Source organism: Mesoplodon densirostris, chromosome 3 (assembly GCF_025265405.1).
Source record: "Mesoplodon densirostris isolate mMesDen1 chromosome 3, mMesDen1 primary haplotype, whole genome shotgun sequence".
Lineage (NCBI taxonomy): Eukaryota > Metazoa > Chordata > Mammalia > Artiodactyla > Ziphiidae > Mesoplodon > Mesoplodon densirostris.
This window is the reverse complement of record NC_082663.1, coordinates 139,549,859-139,566,378: the sequence shown is the minus strand read 5'-3', so window position 1 is coordinate 139,566,378 and position 16,520 is coordinate 139,549,859. Positions and strand designations below refer to the sequence as shown.

General features: G+C 50.3%; 1 protein-coding gene and 1 pseudogene across 1 annotated transcript; one reads left to right on the top strand and one right to left on the bottom strand.

Moving 5' to 3' along the window:
• LOC132485579 (cytochrome P450 4F2-like) overlaps window positions 1–16,520 on the bottom strand; it is a 75,998-nt pseudogene that overhangs the window by 29,014 nt on the left and 30,464 nt on the right.
• LOC132485578 (cytochrome P450 4F2-like) lies at window positions 2,229–16,370 on the top strand. Its single transcript, XM_060092115.1, has 12 exons — window positions 2,229–2,426; window positions 4,304–4,448; window positions 7,190–7,243; window positions 7,337–7,464; window positions 10,176–10,297; window positions 11,071–11,341; window positions 12,555–12,621; window positions 12,804–12,933; window positions 15,255–15,388; window positions 15,486–15,550; window positions 15,705–15,787; window positions 16,193–16,370. The coding sequence occupies exons 1-12, from the start codon at window positions 2,229–2,231 to the stop codon at window positions 16,368–16,370; spliced, it is 1,575 nt and encodes a 524-aa protein (XP_059948098.1).

The following is a 16,520-nucleotide window of genomic DNA, read 5'->3' as shown; positions in this document are numbered from 1 at the left end:
GGCCACCTCCTCAGGGAGGCCTTCCCTGATTGCCCTGTCCAAAACAGTCCCCTTGGTCACTTTCTATTCTGTCTCAGGCTGTTAATTTCCTTCATTACTGCCACTATCTGACCCTGTCTTATTTCCTGATGGCTTCCCCCATCACACATGAGCACCACAATCCAGAGACTTTGTCTGTCTTGTTCCTCCAATGTCCTGGGTCCAAGCACTCTGCCTGGTACAGAGTAGGTGTTCAAGTACAGTTTTTTGTTGAGGAGTGAGCTACCCGAGAGATAGAAATCCATCTCTCCATTTATAGAAGAGGACATGAGGCTTAGAGAGGGCGAGTGACTAGCCCATCACATAACCATCAGGTAGCAGAGCTTGGATTTGAACTCAGTTCTGCCGATCCAGAACTTGATCCTTTCCAACAGCCCAGGAAGGAAAGATGAAACGCCAGCCAGCAGGCAGCCTGCATGCTTGTTTTAGAGACCTCACGTCGAACCCTGGGATGTATAGTAGATACACATTATGTAAGCACCTGACACACAGTAAGCATATTTACATGGAGCACGCAGCACACAGTCAGTGTACTTTACATAGAGTACCTGGCACATAGTAGGTATGCTTTATGTAGAGCACCTGACAAATAGTAGGCACACTTTATGTAGAGTATCTGACACACTGAGGGGTGCTTTTTTTTTTTTTTTTTTTTTGCTGTACGCGGGCCTCTCACTGCTGTGGCCTCTCCCGTTGCGGAGCACAGGCTCCGGACACACAGGCTCCGCGGCCATGGCTCGCGGGCCCAGCCGCTCCGCGGCATGTGGGATCTTCCGGGATCGGGGCACGAACCCGTGTCCCCTGCATCGGCAGGCGGACTCTCAACCACTGCGCCACCATGGAAGCCCTGAGGGGTGCTTTTTGAGGTGTCCAGCCCAGAGTAGGCACTCTTTGCATATAGTTCTCTGCACAGAATAGGGATACTTTATGTGGCATACTGGCACAGAGTAACACAAGTACTAGTTGCCAACACTTTTCCTTCATTCTATCTTTCTAGGAGCTCTTGATCCTTACCATCTTCCTGCAGAACTCTCCTTGGTCCCCCTCTCAGGCTCTCATCTATCAACCCATTTCCCAGATGGGAAGACATCCCAGAGAAGGTCGGCACAGCCCACAGTCACAGTGAGACTGCCCACTCAGGATCTCCCAGCTCTGCCCTCCCCTGTCTGGATCCTGTTCTCTCTCAGCCCCTTGCAGCCTTACACCTCATGCCTCCAGGTGCCCTCTTCTAGCTGAGGACACTTTGACCCCTAAATCTGATGCAGGTAACCCCCAGCCAGGCTGGGTTCTCTGTTCTTGCTCCCAGCAGTCATGTCTCCACTCAGGCCTTGGGCTGCCTGGAGGCAGGACTTGAACTCCTGCCAGGCTGCGTGCCCTGGAGGCCAGAGGCTTCACGTCTCTGAGCTTCCTGATTCTATGACAAGAAATGGTGCAGACACCCTCCTGGCCCACACATGGAGAGGAGCCCCAGAGATGTTTGCCCTGCTCACCTGGCACCTGAATGTTCATGCTTTTACCTGCTGCACCCTGGCCTTGGAAGGGCAGGGCTGGCTGTGAACTTGGGGTCCAGAGTCACCTTTGCCCACACACCAACCTACCCATGTAAGAGGTGCTGAGTCCTGAGTAGCCAGTGTCCACACCGTGCGATCCTGAGCTTGTTCACAGGCTTCTCTCAACAACACTATAACCCCTTCCCTCCACCCTCTATTTGGGCAGCTGCCAGGTGGGGAGGAGGTAAGCAGGCTGCAGGGATTGGCTGGCTTAGCCCAGCCCCTGGAAGCTTCCTCTAGGTCAGGGGCCAGACAAAGCCTTCCCCAGAGGAGGGGAGAGGAAGTTGTGTGGGACAAGCCACTCCTGACAGAAGGTGCCAGGCTGGGGGTCTAAGGGCTGGGGGTCCTGGCCCGGGGCACGGAAGGCCACTGCTCAAGGGAATGAGCTGGCCTGGGAGATGAGTGGATACTAGTTGGTTACTAACTCCTCTGTCTGTCTGTCTTTCTCTCTTCCTCTGGATTTCTCTGGGTCTCCCTCCCTTCTCTGAGCCCTTCTTGCACCATCCCCAGCACTCCCCATCCCTGCCCCTCACTGCCTTGTTCCCGTCCCTCTATTTGTCTCTGCCTCACAGCTCACCATCATCGCCCCCCATTCCTTCATCCTCAGGAGCTCAACCTCCACCATGTCTACCCTACAGGATGCTGCAGCTGAGCCTGTCCTGGCTGGGACTTGGGCCAGTGGCAGCCTCCCCGTGGCTACTCCTGCTGCTGGCCGGGGCCTCCTGGCTACTGGCCCGTGTCCTGGCCTGGACCTACACCTTCTACAACAACTCTCGCCGCCTCCAATGTTTCCAGCAGCCCCCAAAACGCAACTGGTTCTTGGGTCACCTGGGCCTGGTGAGTGCGGGTAGCAGGATGAGTCTGGAGCATCAGGGTGGGTGGACTTCCTTCAGGTCAGGAATGGGGCTCAGGGTTTGGGCTATGATCTAGGACAGCAGAGAAGCCAGGGAGGATGAGAAGCCCCCTTTTTCCTCACTCCTTCATTTGTCTGCTCTGCCATCGAGACCTTCCCCACAGCCTGTCCTTCTATCCCTAGCCTGCTTTGGGGTCCATTTCCTGCCTGTCTTCCACACATGAGGTGCGCTGTCCAGGGTCTGCTCTGCATGTGGCCCATTTCCTTGTGTCTTATTCTGGGCTACATCTTCCCCACAGGAAATAGCTATCACCTCCCCATTCCCACCTACAGGTGCACAGCTACCCACCCCCTCCCCTCTCCAGGACCCCTTCCTCTCATCTTACTCCCTTCCCCCCGCTCCCACCAAGATGTCCCAATGGGCGCCTTGACCAATCTGGATAAAGTTGGCCACTCACTTCCTCTTTCAGAAGCCTTCTTACACTTTCCCATCCTCCACGCCTGCCTACCTTGTGCCCCAGACTTGGACCTTTGACTTGGCCCCGCTCATGATTAATTCAACAGTTAATTGTCCAATTACTTATGAACCATCTTTCCAATTTGATGATAGTTCTGGAGATCAGACACTACAGTGCCAGGTCCAGGGCTGGCATACAGTAGGCATGCAAAATAAATGTTTGATGACCAAGGTGAGGAACTTGCCATCACCCGCCTCAGTCAAGGTCAAAGGGATGGGTATCCTCCTCCTATCTCCCAGACAGCTTTCCTTTCCTGCCTGGGACGAGAACTACAACTTGGGGCGAGACTTGCTGCAGTAACTGTTCATTAAGGCAAAGTTCAGAACGGGCGCATTCCAAAGTTCACCGTGAAGATGAGATTCACAGTGCTGAGATTCTAGGTCTTGGAATGGTTTCAGGACATCCTGGAAGTGGGAGGAATGTTACAAAGTTGCTGCAGTTCTGCCTTCCCCTCCAAGGGCTTGTTTGTGAGGGGCCAGTCTTGGTCACTTTTCCTTCCTCCAGCCCCTCTTGCTGTGTGACCTTGGCTGAGTCACTCTCCCTCTCCAGACCAATCTCATCTAGTGCTTTGAATCCTCACCTCAAGGTCCTTGGGGAGACAGGAGCAAGTCACAAAGGTGCAAATGATTTATGTGCACTTGTCTAGAGCACCTGGGGGTATTTGTCAGGTTTGAATGGGGCATCCTGGGGAGAGGATGCTTCACCAGGAGGCAACCCACACTTCTTCCCCTTTGGGGGCATATGGCCTCAGTTTTTTCATTTGTAAATGGCACAATTGAAAGGCATGCCCATAGCTTGCAGAGAAATAGACACACAGGATGCACTCTGCACAGAGCATGGCCAGCAGAGGGGGTTCAGAGGGCAGAATTGCTATATTGATTGATGGGCAGAATTCACGACCATCCCTTGGGGTTGGCCAGGGCTGGAAGGTCCCAGGTCTGCAGACCCTTTACCATGCAAGGAACCAGAGGCCATGTGGACCAGCCAGAATATGAAAGGATGTGGGACCAAAACCCAGTCCACAAGTCCTGAGGCCACCCTGCTACCCACAAACCTCACCACTGGGGATGTCCTCCTGTGGTCGCCCCTGGGGCTGGGACCACTCCCAGGACAAGAAAAATTTGTCTTCTCAAACCAAGGTCACCCTCCCTGTGGGCAGAGAGCGTGTCTTCTCCCTGTGCCCTGAGATACACTCGGGGGACATGAAGAGGCCCCCAGGACCCTCCTGCCCTCAGAGAGAAGGAACAGGAGGAAGCAGAGATTCCCTCCATCTGTGCAGAATCCCACACATGGTCCACTGCAGCGGTTCCTTCTGGGATTGATGGCCCTTACCTTGCTTGCAGTACCCCCCCACGGAGCAGGGCTTGAGGGGCTTAACTCAGCTGGTGGCCAACTACCCCCAGGGATACATGATCTGGATGGGTCCTATCACCCCCCTGGTCATTTTCTGCCATCCTGACTTGATCCGGAATGTCGCCAATGCCTCAGGTACCCATGCAGAGCTTGTGGTGGTGGTGCCATGACACATCTGAGGGCTTCCAGCGCCTCCCTGCCAAGCTTCAATGTGGCCCCTACAGGACCCTGGCCCTTCCTCCCCTCTTCTCTCTCAGCCATCTTCCTCTTTCCTTCAAGTATTCACCAGCCCCCATCTCACTGCCTCCTTCCTCCTCTCACTGCCGTCTGCACCCCACCCTGGTGTCCTGGGTGAAGGACACCCCCAATCTTGAGGACACAGGTCTGGACAGAGAGATCCCTGACCTGGTGTGGTCAGGAATTGGCCAGAGGGAGATGGGCTGTGGCAACCCAGAGGAGAAGCAAGGTTTTCTGCTGGGGCATCCCGGAAGGCTTCCTGGAGGAGGAGTTGCTGGAACTGTGTCTGGATCGATGAGCAGACATTTTTTAAAGCAGAGGGTAAAGCGGAGCAGTGGAAGTCCATAGCATCCCGGGCCCCCTGCCAGGCCTGCCCTCAGTCCCACCCATACCCAGGCCCAGAGCAATGAAGACTCATGGCTGGTGGAAGATCTGGACTGCTATTTCCATGACATCCACCTCTCTGGTGGGTCAGTTTCTTTGACTCTATCCTGCAGCTCGACCACTTCTAGTTCAGTGCCCTCCTTCTCCAGTCCCCAGGAATCTCCCTGAGGAGACTCCACCACACCCTGTCTCCCTTCTCTTGTCCCCTGTTCCTCCCATCCCCAGACAGACCTGGCAAGCAGAGGAATGAACAGGCAGCAACTGACAGAGATCTCGGTTGAAACACCAGAATGCTCAGTGACTCTGGGAAGGTCCCTGTCTCTCTCTGGCTGCTGAAGTCTCTTTCAGCAGTTAGTGGTGGAAATGCAACCCTCTATGTTCTAAGGAAAGAAAGCGAATCAATTGATAGTAAAGTCCAAGGAGGGTGTCTTCAAGCCCAGCTGGATCCAGGTCTTAAACAATGTCATCAGAAATCTGTCTTCATCTTTCAGTTCTGTGTTCATCTGTGATGGCTTCACTCTCATCATGGTAAAGATGAATGCCAGAAGCTCAACCCCCATGGAAAAGTGACCTCATTCAGAACATTTCCAGGAAAAGATACAGGATTCCTTTAATTTCCCTTGCCTGGGTCATGGGACCAATCTCTGTGTCCCTGAGACTCTGAGTGCCCTGTCTGAGAAGCATAGGGTCCTCTGAGCTATTGTTTTGGGGCTCAGAGAAGCTGGATGGTTAAGAACTCAGGCCCTGGATTCAGACAGACCTGGGCTGGAGTCTCAGGCTTAGTGTCTGGGAGACTGTTGGCAAGTGACTTCATTCAGAGCCTCAGTTTCCATACCTGGAATATGAGGATGGAAGAGAAGTCAGGTGAACATGGTATTTGGGGTCCAAACCCTTTCTATCCTTGCACCTAAGGGACCCCAATTGTCATGTATGGAGGGTGTGGGGAGGAGGGAGCCCAGGAGGAGGCTGAGGACAGACAAGCGGCTACTGGAGGTGATTCATAGGTTCAGGTCTGGATCCCTTCTTTGCAAGTCCTTCCCTCTGGCAGCCTGGTAGAGTGTGAATTGGGTCATTTTTGTGCCTGTCCAGATTCAGAGCCTGGAGGAAGGTCTCCTGTACACACAGGGCCAGGCCAGCACCTATGGGATGTGTGCCATTGGTGGGTTGGACCCTGGCATGTGGTCACCCACATCTTCCACCCCATCTGCATCAAGCCTGTGCTTTTCGCTCCAGGTAGACACCTCCCTGGCCGCAGCTTGCCCACTGCCATGGTCTCTGTGTTGCCTCCAGGTGGGCAGGTGACCAGGGTGCAGAGAGGGCTATGACAGAGATGCCACTGCCTCTCTCTCACCTGGACTCCCACCTGCCTGACCTGCGGTCATGTCTGTGCAATGTCTGCTGCATGGCCACGTCTGGTCACGTTTATATTTCTACCTGGATTCTGGTTACAGCTGGTGTATGTTATAACGCGTGACACTGGGTATATGTTTACACCTGAGCTCAAATGGAGATGGTCTCAGTCATGTCTGGGGCTCAGCTATGGCCAAGGACATGTGAAGCATCTTGGAGTCTCTGATTCTTATATGAGATGCCATTAGAGATTGTCTGGTTCTCCTGCTGGTCACGTCTGGGCCACACTTGAGGTTTGTCTGAGGTCTGGGACTCAGGGTCACTCTGAGAAATGCCTGAGACCTTATGTGAGTCGTGTCTGATGCAGGTCTTAGAGTATGTCTTGGTCTTGCCTGTTTCAGGTCTGTGATATGTGTATTAGATCCTGTCTGGGGCACACTGAGGTCATGTCAGATTGTCTTCAGGTCCATGGCAGAGCATGTTTTGTCATGTCAGGTTGTGTCGTGCATGTTAGGGCCCTGTCAGAGGTCTCAGGAGAGGTCAGAGTGCTGGGGCAGATGTAATGTCCTAGGTCCTGTAAAGGCGTTTTGTAAAGTGCTGGGCTATGCTTCGGTGTTTATAAGGTGCCATGTCAAGTCATGTTGGGGTATGTTGTGTCATGTTGGGGTGTGTCTAAGCATATAGAGTTGTGTCTATGGGCTCTGTCTTGACTGTATTCTGTGCTGCAGCCTGGTCTGTTCCACCCTCCCTTCCCCCCTCCTCCCAGTTTCCTGTGCTCTTGGCCCCATTCCTGCTATGCTGGGCTTGGAGGGGGAATGCAGGTTCCTGGCTGGGAGCCTCCACCCCCCACCAAAATCCCTCCCCTCCCCTTCTTCCTGGCCCCTGATGGTCCTCATTCATGTCAGCCACCGTCGCACCCAAGGACGTGCACTTCTACGACTTTATGAGGCCCTGGCTGGGTGAGTAACTGTGAGTGAAGGGGGTTGGGGACAACCTTGGGGGCCCAGGAGAAGGTGCTGCCCTTGCCCACTCCCTGTGGCTACCTTGGCTAGGGGATGGGCTCCTGCTGAGTGCCGGTGACAAGTGGAGCAGCCGCCGTCGCATGCTGACACCTGCCTTCCACTTCAACATCCTGAAGCCCTATATGAAGATTTTCACCCAAAGTGCAGACATCATGCATGTGAGTATCTTGAACTCAGGGTCCCAGCTGGAGCCTTGGGGACAACAGGGACTCAGATACATCTTGTCTGTAATTCTGGCTCTTCTAGGTGGCTTGGGCCATTGTTCTTTCCTTCTGAGCCTCAATTTCCTTGGCTATAAAATGAGTATGATGTGATCCCTGCTTTGCACGGTGGTCGAGATAACATAATGGAGCCATGTCCCTGGCACATAGTAGGTGCTGAGAAGGTAATAGTTTCTATTTTACCTTCACAGAAGCCATGGAATCTTGAGGCATGTTTGATGATAATGATGAATATCATGTAGTAGTTATTCCTGAGTAACAAATCACTTCAAAACGATAAGGGTTTAGTATTGACAGCAAGTCTGTGAGTCAGTTGGCTGGTTCCTCTGAATGTAGGTGGGGTCACTCACGTATCTATAATCAGCTGTGGGTCAGATAGTGTTGGGCTGAACCCCACAGGCCTGCAGCCTCCAACAGAGACATCAGTGGTTTAATGGACGGGGGCATCTTACATGTCTGAAGCAAGGTCCTGGAGTGACACCCCACCATGTGTGGCTGACAGCGGGAAGGACATGGCGGCAGTCTTCCTATGGGGGTGGATGGGTGGGAGGTTACCAGTTGTAGGGGAATTGACATCAGGTTGGCTCATAAGTTACCAAGGAAACCAGCAGAGGAGCATACCCCTTACTACCCCTTTGATAAGCTATCATGGTGGAGATGTTTTGATCTAAATATTAGAACAATCACTATCTGGGGCTGGAGTCGAGTATTTAGGCAGTTACTGATTAGACTCTATGATTAAGAGGGAAGGTCAGCCATGTGAATAGGGTGTAGGTGAAACAAGGACTGGTCAAGCAAGGGATGTACAGAGAACAAGAGGACAGCTATCTTGGGCGGCCTGACCATACAGATATGAAGCATTGCTGATCTGGGGTCAGTCCTCTCACATGTTTGGAGCTTGGTTGGCTGCAAGTTGATCTAGGATGACCTCAGCTAAGGCAACTAGACTTCCTTTCATGTGATCCTCTCCTTTCAGAAGACATCTCAGTCTGGTTCAAATGGCAGAGGCAGGGTTTGAAAAGACTGAGAGGAAGCTGCAGTGCCCGTGGGGTCTAGGTTTGGGATGATCACCTCATTATTTTCACCATAGTCTATTGGCCAAAACAAGTCCAAGGCCAGCTCAGAATAGAAGGATGGTGAAATAGGCTCCACCTCCTAATAGAAGTTACTGAAAAAATACATTGCAAAATGTTTGGATTTATACATGGGAATGGAGTAGTGGACGTAAAGATTTTGTGACGTGCCTCAGATTTTTCCATACCTGCAAGCTGACAAGGGAGCTTGTTACTCTTTTGTGGATTCTGCCAGAAGTCATGAGACTCCTGGGTTAGAGACAAAGGACAGTTTATTACTTTTGGCACAGAAAACAGCCTGTGCTTCTTGTTGGTTTGCATTCTTCTTCCAAGTCACCAAATACCTTGAGGATGACACAGGTGGGCTTCAATAGATGCCTGCTCATATAGTATGTTGTATTACAAGGGAAGGAGCACTAGGTTTAGGGACTCTATGACTTTTATAGCAATTAGAAGCAAGCCTGGTATTTGTCCAGGAGGAGACATTGAAACAGGAGGGAAGGGAGCAGGGCACAACCTTTAAACGAATGACATAGCCAGAGGACATGACATAAACTGATTAGAACCAAACAGATCCAAGATGGCGGACGAGTCGACTTCCACTAGACCTTGAGCCTCAATATACGCTTATTGTAACACATCAGCTCGCTAAATGACACACCCACAAGTGCGATGACAGTTCGAAGCCTGACCATAAAGGTCAAAAAGTGAGCAGTAGCCCAGTTTCTGGAAATCCCCACCCCTTCCCCAAAATAGCTGGAATACTCCTCCCACTCATTAGCCTATGAAATTACCCACCCCTATAAAAACTGACAACGCAATACCCTGGGGCCGCTCTCACCTTCTGAGATGGCTCACACTCTGTCTGTAAAGTGTTTCTCCCAAGGCCTCTTGCCTTCTGAGATGGCCCACACTCTGTGGAATGTGTTTCTCCCTAAATAAATCCTCTTCTTACCGATCACTTTGTCTCTCACTGAATTCTTTCTGCAATGAGACATCAAGAACCTGAGCTTCATTAAGTCGTGAGACCAAGTGTGTGATTTCAGTTAAAAGACCATGGGTTCAAGTCTCAATCTGGGTTACAAGGTTTCAACATTACCTCACTGCTCAAGGTTGTTTTTTACAAAAACAACTCTGAGAAATGGCCCAGGTAAAGAACATCAGAGTCTTGCAATTTTTTGGCATACCCAGCAAAAATGTGCAGGGGTACTCAGGACCCATGGAGGACTACCTCTCTCAACATAGGGGACATTTTCCTAATCAATTTATAACAATGAAGATGAAGGAAGCTAACATTTGTTGAGCATTTACTTTATGCAATAAGTTGACCAAGGATACAAAGAGTATAGTGGGCAGAGCCAGGATTTAAAAACCCAGATCTCGTGACTCTCAGCCATGGTGACTTCATGCCCTAATAATAACAGCTTTCACACCTACCCAGGTCTGGTCCTCCCTGGGGTTGTGTGCCTGGGCCCAGGAGTCAGAATCTGGGGGAGTGCATCTTGGTGTTTAGGGGTTAGGGAGGGTTCTGGGGAGTCAGTTCCCAGACCCAGCTCTGTCCCCTTCTTTGTCCAGGCCAAGTGGCAGCACCTGGTCACAGAGGGCCACACCCATCTGGACATGTTTGAACACATCAGCCTCATGACCCTGGACAGCCTTCAGAAATGCGTCTTCAGTTTCGACAGCAATTGCCAGGAGTGAGTCTCAGCCCAGGGCCCAGGAATGTGAGCCATACACCCAAGGGAGTAGATGGGGGAGGGAGGACTGACCAGGGCTATCAGAAGGGCCTTCCTGGAGGAGGTGGGTCAGAGCTGGACATTGAAGGACAGGGAAAGGGAAAGAAAAGGAGCTAAACTTTCAGGTAGGTAGAACTGTTTGATAAAGGCCAGGAAGGTAGGATGAGCAAAGTGTGTGCAACTGTGAGGAGACACCTTGGAAATAAGTTTGGAGGAGTGGGCAGGGTTATGTCTTAAGGACATTCTGAAGTCAGACATAGAGGATATGAACTTTATCTGAAGTTTCCTGGGAGCCAAGGAATGCGTTTGAGCAGATGAGGGTCTTGGTTAAAGTTGAGCTTGGACATCTGACTCAACAGAAGACCAACTGAATGTTGTTGACATTGGATGTAAGGAGAATAGGGAAGGGCTGGGCCATTGACCAGCTAGCAGAGGATAAGTTCTGAGCTGTGTGGACAGTTTGGGGAAGGAGAAGGGGCAGGTACTGGGTGAGAGACAGAGGAAAGAAGCATGATATCTAAGCTGTGCTCTGGGTGCCTGGGGCATGGAGGCAGCTCACAGAGATGGGATGTAGGAGAGAAGGATCTGGAGAGACTCATGTCCTGACTTCTCCCCACACTGTGTCTGTGGGCCATCTGTTCTTGGAGCCTCAGTTTCCTAGAGGGAGGTAGCTCCTGGCTTCTGGCCTTCAGGTGTTTTATATTGTTGGCTCCCTTCATGCTCTCATCCTGCAGGAAGCCCAGTGAATATATTGCTGCCATCTTGGAGCTCAGTGCCCTAGTGGCAAAGCGGCACCAGCAGATCTGCCTGCACATAGACCTCCTGTACTACCTCACCCCCGACGGGCGGTGCTTCCGCAGGGCCTGCCGCCTGGTTCACGACTTCACAGATGCTGTTATCCAGGAGCGGCGGCGTACCCTCCCCAGTCAGGGCATTGATGACTTCCTCAAGGCCAAGGCTAAGGCCAAGACCTTGGACTTTATTGACGTGCTCCTGCTGACCAAGGTAGGCTCCTCTGGTATCTGAGTAGAAGTATTAGAATGGATCTCGATTCGATCAAAGAGCTTGGACGGGATACAAAGAGTACTGGGGAGCCATGTGAGGTGCTTGAGGGAGGGATTAGTCAGGGGTAAGTTTTAGAGATGAGTTTGTGGAATCCCCCCTGCAGGGGATTGCTGAGTCTGAAACTGTGAAGTCCTGAGATTTTACTCTACTTACAAGCTAATAAGTTAGTCTACCACAGAGGCAGACTGTATATATACATGTATGTATATATACAAAACTCTGGATCAGAGCAGCCCATTTATTACTTATAGCAGTAACAGTAGCCAGAGTAGAATTGTAGCTATGGTTCCCCATTCCTAAATTTCTCTGAGGGCTCCAAAATGTTTTACCTATACATGCAGCCATGCTTGCATTGCAGGATAAGTAACTCCAGATTTTGAACTTTAGAACTTATACAGGACATCTGCCCCTTCTTCCCTACGGGGGGGGGAAGGAGAGGGGGAGAGAGAGAGAGAGAGAAAAGGAAAGGGAACAGGAGGGGAGGAGAGGGGAGGGGAGGGGAGAGGAGGAAGGGGAGGGGAGGGGAGGGGAGAGGAGGAAGGGGAGGGGAGGGGAGGGGAGAGGAGGAAGGGGAGGGGAGAGGAGGAAGGGGAGGGGAGGGGAGGGGAGAGGGGGGAGGGGAGGGGAGGGGAGAGGAGGAAGGGGAGGGTGGGGAGGGAAGAGAAGAGAAGAGAAGAGAAGAGAAGAGAAGAGAAGAGAAGAGGAGAGAGAGATTGTTCTTGAACTTAAACAAATCCTCGTGGGAGAGAAGGCAAAGTCTATAGATTCTACAGGTTTATAACCCATTCCTTATTCCCAGGAGAGATAAGGAATCCCTGGATTTACTATCCTAACATATGGGCAAATGGCTTTGGGGCAATGCTCAAGCTATAGCTTCCAAGTCAAGTTGCCACTCAATCATCCGGTAACCCAGGTTGCATCATGTAGAGACATGACAATATTTATAGATCATTGATTCCTTTCACCAGGGACAACACAGGAGGCAAAGAGGTCAAGAGGAGGCCTGTGGGGTGGGCTCTCGTGTGATAGCAAGCAAACGAGGTCTAGGAGTTCAGGGTGGGCTCGGGTTTCTGGATGGATGATGGAGGTTGAGATTGTCTCAGTTTAGGCTCAGGGGCCCTCAGTGATCCTGGGGATCTTGCTTTCTCTCCAGGATGAAGATGGGAAGGGATTATCAGATGAAGATATCCGAGCTGAAGCTGACACCTTCATGTTTGAGGGTGAGGGTCCCAGTGTGAGACTACAGAGGGGAAGGGGTCTCTCCCCCACCAAGGAACTTGGCGAGTGGACACTAGATCACCCCATCACTCCCCATCCTCCCCATGGGCCTTACTGTGAGGGTGCTGTCCGCCTTCTGGTGCTGAAGTAGCCCAGAGACCCAAGCTTTTCTGATGCCCCTCAGGCCATGATACCACAGCCAGTGGCCTCTCCTGGGTCCTGTACAACCTTGCAAAGCACCCAGAATACCAGGAGCGCTGCCGGCAGGAGGTGCAAGCACTACTGAGGGACCGTGAGCCTAAGGAGATTGAATGGTGAGTGCAAGTCCTCCTGGTCTTTTTCTGAGCCCCCACATTGGCCTTGCACCCTGGCTGGGGAAGAGGGCAAATCTTTTTGTTGATTCTGTCATTATTGCTTAGTGGAAATAGGAGAAGATCCCAGAAGCAGGGTCTAGTACCCAGTATGTATAACAGGGGAAAGTTTGCAGGCTCTGGGGACAGAAAGACCTGGATTTCTGAGAGAATTAGTGACAATGTGTGAGGTCTGATGATGCCACTTAGCACATATTCAGTAAGTGAACTTCCTCTCCACTCCCTTACTTTTCTCCCTGAATCACATGTTTTTAAACATCTTCATCCCTGAGTGTTTGCTGATCTCCTGCCCCCTAATTCTTCGTATTATTTAGTCCAGGATTCACAGGGAATACCTGAGGACTAAAGTCATTCAACTCCTGTCCAGGAACAGCTGCATCTTCATCCATCCAGTTCCCATTTAGGAAACACTGCCAAACTGCCTTCCTATCTCCAATTCTATGCCATTTCCAATTCTTTCCAGCCCCATTCTGTGTCCTGGAGACTCAAGAAGGACCCAGACCCAGTCTTTGCCTTCCAGGAGCTCCCAGCCTGGCGAGGAATAGCTCCAGGTCAGGACACTCCCAGTGCACATGGGCAGTGCTGGGGTTTAGAGTAAGAGAGGCAAAGTTGAGGGTGGAAAAAAGTGCCTCAGCTGAGACCCTGAAAGATGATCAGTAGATATCTGGATGCATTTGAGATGCAGTTAGGTCAAAAAGACAGCCGGGCAAAAATGAAGTGATGTGGAGAAGGGGAGAAAGAGACAGAGAAAGAGAGAGACAGAGAAAGAGAAATGAGTGAGGGAGGAGGTTTAATTGAACATATGATTGGCTTGTGGAAAAGAGATTACATCATAATATTAACACACACTATCCCAGAGTGTGGAATGAATATCCATTTTTGTATATTCAAATAATCTTTAGGCTTTTAATAGAGTTTAAAATTTTAGTATAGAGATCTTATGCAGCTTTTGCTAAATTAACCCTTAGATACTCTTGTTGCTATGGTGAATCATCTAGTCTATCTGTATTGAGAAATATTTATAAGTTCATTTGGAATACATTCACATTTCTTGTTAATTTTAATCCAGATATTTTATAACATCATCATCATCATTTCTTTCATCATCTATTCTTTCTAATACAAAAACTAATAATTTATGGATATAAATTTCTTGTGCAGTGAACATAGTAAATGCTAAATATGGAGTCCCATATCAATAGGAAAAATAAAGATCATTTAATAAAAACTTGGAACAACTGGAAAGCTACATAGAAAAAGGTTAGTTCAACCTGCTCTTATGTCATAAGAAAATAACATCTACATGAATCAAATATTTAAAATAAAAAATAAAGGAGTTTTAAAGGCTCTAGAGGAAACCATGGGAAATTATTTTATAGCTCCAGAGTAGGAAAGGCCCATTTTGGACACTGGGCCCAAGAGATGTACAAGAAAAGATTGATATGCTGTTACATGAAAAAGATACAGAGCAGTGTGTATAGTACATAGCATGCTACTATATATATTTTTTAATGCAAAAAAGTACCTCTGGAAGGATACATATAAAATAATCACTAGGCAAACTGTGAAGAGGGGAAATGAGTGCTGTTAGGCCACGGGGGTGGTGTTTTGTAGTTTTCCAATTTTGAATTAGTTAACTGTATCAACTATTAAGAAGTTAAAACACCACACAAAATGTTCAGTCCCCTTACTGAATCTTATCTTCGATGCTTATAAAAGTTTTCCAGTGAATTCTCTTGTTTTCTAAGTATAAAATCATTATCTGCTGAAAATGATATATTTACCCCACATTTCAAATGACATTACTCTCCTTTTTCCTCTAATTGCATTAGCTAGTATCTCTAGTGCTGTAATAAATGAATCAACAGTGAATCTGATCTTTTGTTTCTTACTCATTTGCCTTTTGATTTTGCTATCTTGCCATAAAGAATATTTTATTTTTATAAGAATGTGTAAACGTTTTTATGGTTGGCTCTTCGATGTTTTGCTTGGAAAAACTTCTAAAAATATCTCACTAAATTTTGTCTGGTTCTTCTGTGATATTGCTTTTCTTTATTTATTTCTAAGAACCATTTTATTGAGGTATGATGGACAAAGAAAAAGCTGTACCTATCTAATGTATACAACTTAATGTGTTTGGAGATATTTGATCCATCTGCAATTTTGTTATAGGGAGAGAGGATCTCATGGGACAGCAGGAGGGTTGCGGGGGAGGCGATATCTCTGTTTTTGCTCCCTGGATAATTGTCATGGGGATTCCTTAGGGACGATCTGGCCCAGTTGCCCTTCCTGACCATGTGCATCAAGGAGAGTCTGCGGTTGCACCCCCCAGTGACAGTCATCTCCCGCCGCTGTACCCAGGACACTGTGCTCCCAGATGGACGGGTCATCCCCAAAGGTGCCCACAATGACTAGGGGAGGAGGTTCCTGGTTAGAAAGAGGGGCCCAGTCAGGTGGCTTGGACCTAGTCCTGACTGGCCCCTCCTCTCCCACAGGTGTTATCTGCCTCATCAGTATTTTCGGGACCCATCACAACCCATCGGTGTGGCCAGACCCTGAGGTGCTGCCTCCCCTACCCCCCACCTCCCTCATCCTAGCCCACTCCCCTCGGGGGCCCTAGAGGAGGGCACAGGGTTCTGGCTTAGCAAATCAGACATCACCTCCCCCCATTATACAAACATCTGCCAAGTAGCCTTGTCTTGCCTTGCCCCCAGGTCTATGACCCTTTCCGCTTTGACCCAGAAAACATCAAGGGGAGGTCACCTCTGGCTTTTATTCCCTTCTCCGCGGGGCCCAGGTGAGGATGGGGCATCTGAGGTAGGAATGGAGTGGTGAGCGCAGGGGTCTGGGACTGAAATTCCAGCCTTGATTTTGGGGTCCGGGAAGAGGGAAAATTTAAATTGGTCAGAGTTTCCCTCCGCTCCATTGGACATTATGCGTAAGGGTCTGGGGAATGGTGGTGGGCCCGAGGAGGGGTCCGAGGTGTGTTGAGAGCCCTGTTCCCCTGTCTGCTGATCTGAGTTCAAGACTGGAGTGTGGGCTAAGCTCTGGGGATATGTAAACCCACGTGGGGGTTCCAGGCACGGTTAGCCTCCTTCTCCATCCCTGTTGGTGGGGATGGGGGTTGTGGGCCAGATACACGGTGCGCTGGGGCCCGGATGAGGGTTCCGGGCGCAGTCAGAGCTCCCGCTCTCGCCCACAGGAACTGCATTGGGCAGTCATTCGCCATGACAGAGATGAAGGTGGTCCTGGCGCTCACGCTGCTGCGCTTCCGTGTGCTGCCGGACAAGGAGGAGCCACGCAGGAAGCCGGAGCTGATCCTGCGCGCAGAGGGCGGACTTTGGTTGCGTGTGGAGCCGCTGAGTGCAAGTCAGCAGTGACCCACCACCGTCTGACCTGCGATCCACCCTGACCGTAGACACCTCACTTTGCAGATTCCTAGGAATAAAACTGTGCTGCCATGTCTGCCCCAGTTTCATTGAGAGGGATGCTTGGGGTCTGGGGGGATCCAGGCGGTCTGAGAGGCTATG

What these genes read in the sequence shown, in the direction of transcription:
- LOC132485578 (XM_060092115.1), top strand. Translation starts at nt 2,229, where the DNA reads ATGCTGCAGCTGAGCCTGTCCTGGCTGGGACTTGGGCCAGTGGCAGCC. An exon ending in ACGTGCTCCTGCTGACCAAG is followed by an intron (nt 11,342 to 12,554) that starts GTAGGCTCCTCT and finishes CTTTCTCTCCAG; the next exon opens with GATGAAGATGGGAAGGGATT. An exon ending in CGGTGTGGCCAGACCCTGAG is followed by an intron (nt 15,551 to 15,704) that starts GTGCTGCCTCCC and finishes CCTTGCCCCCAG; the next exon opens with GTCTATGACCCTTTCCGCTT.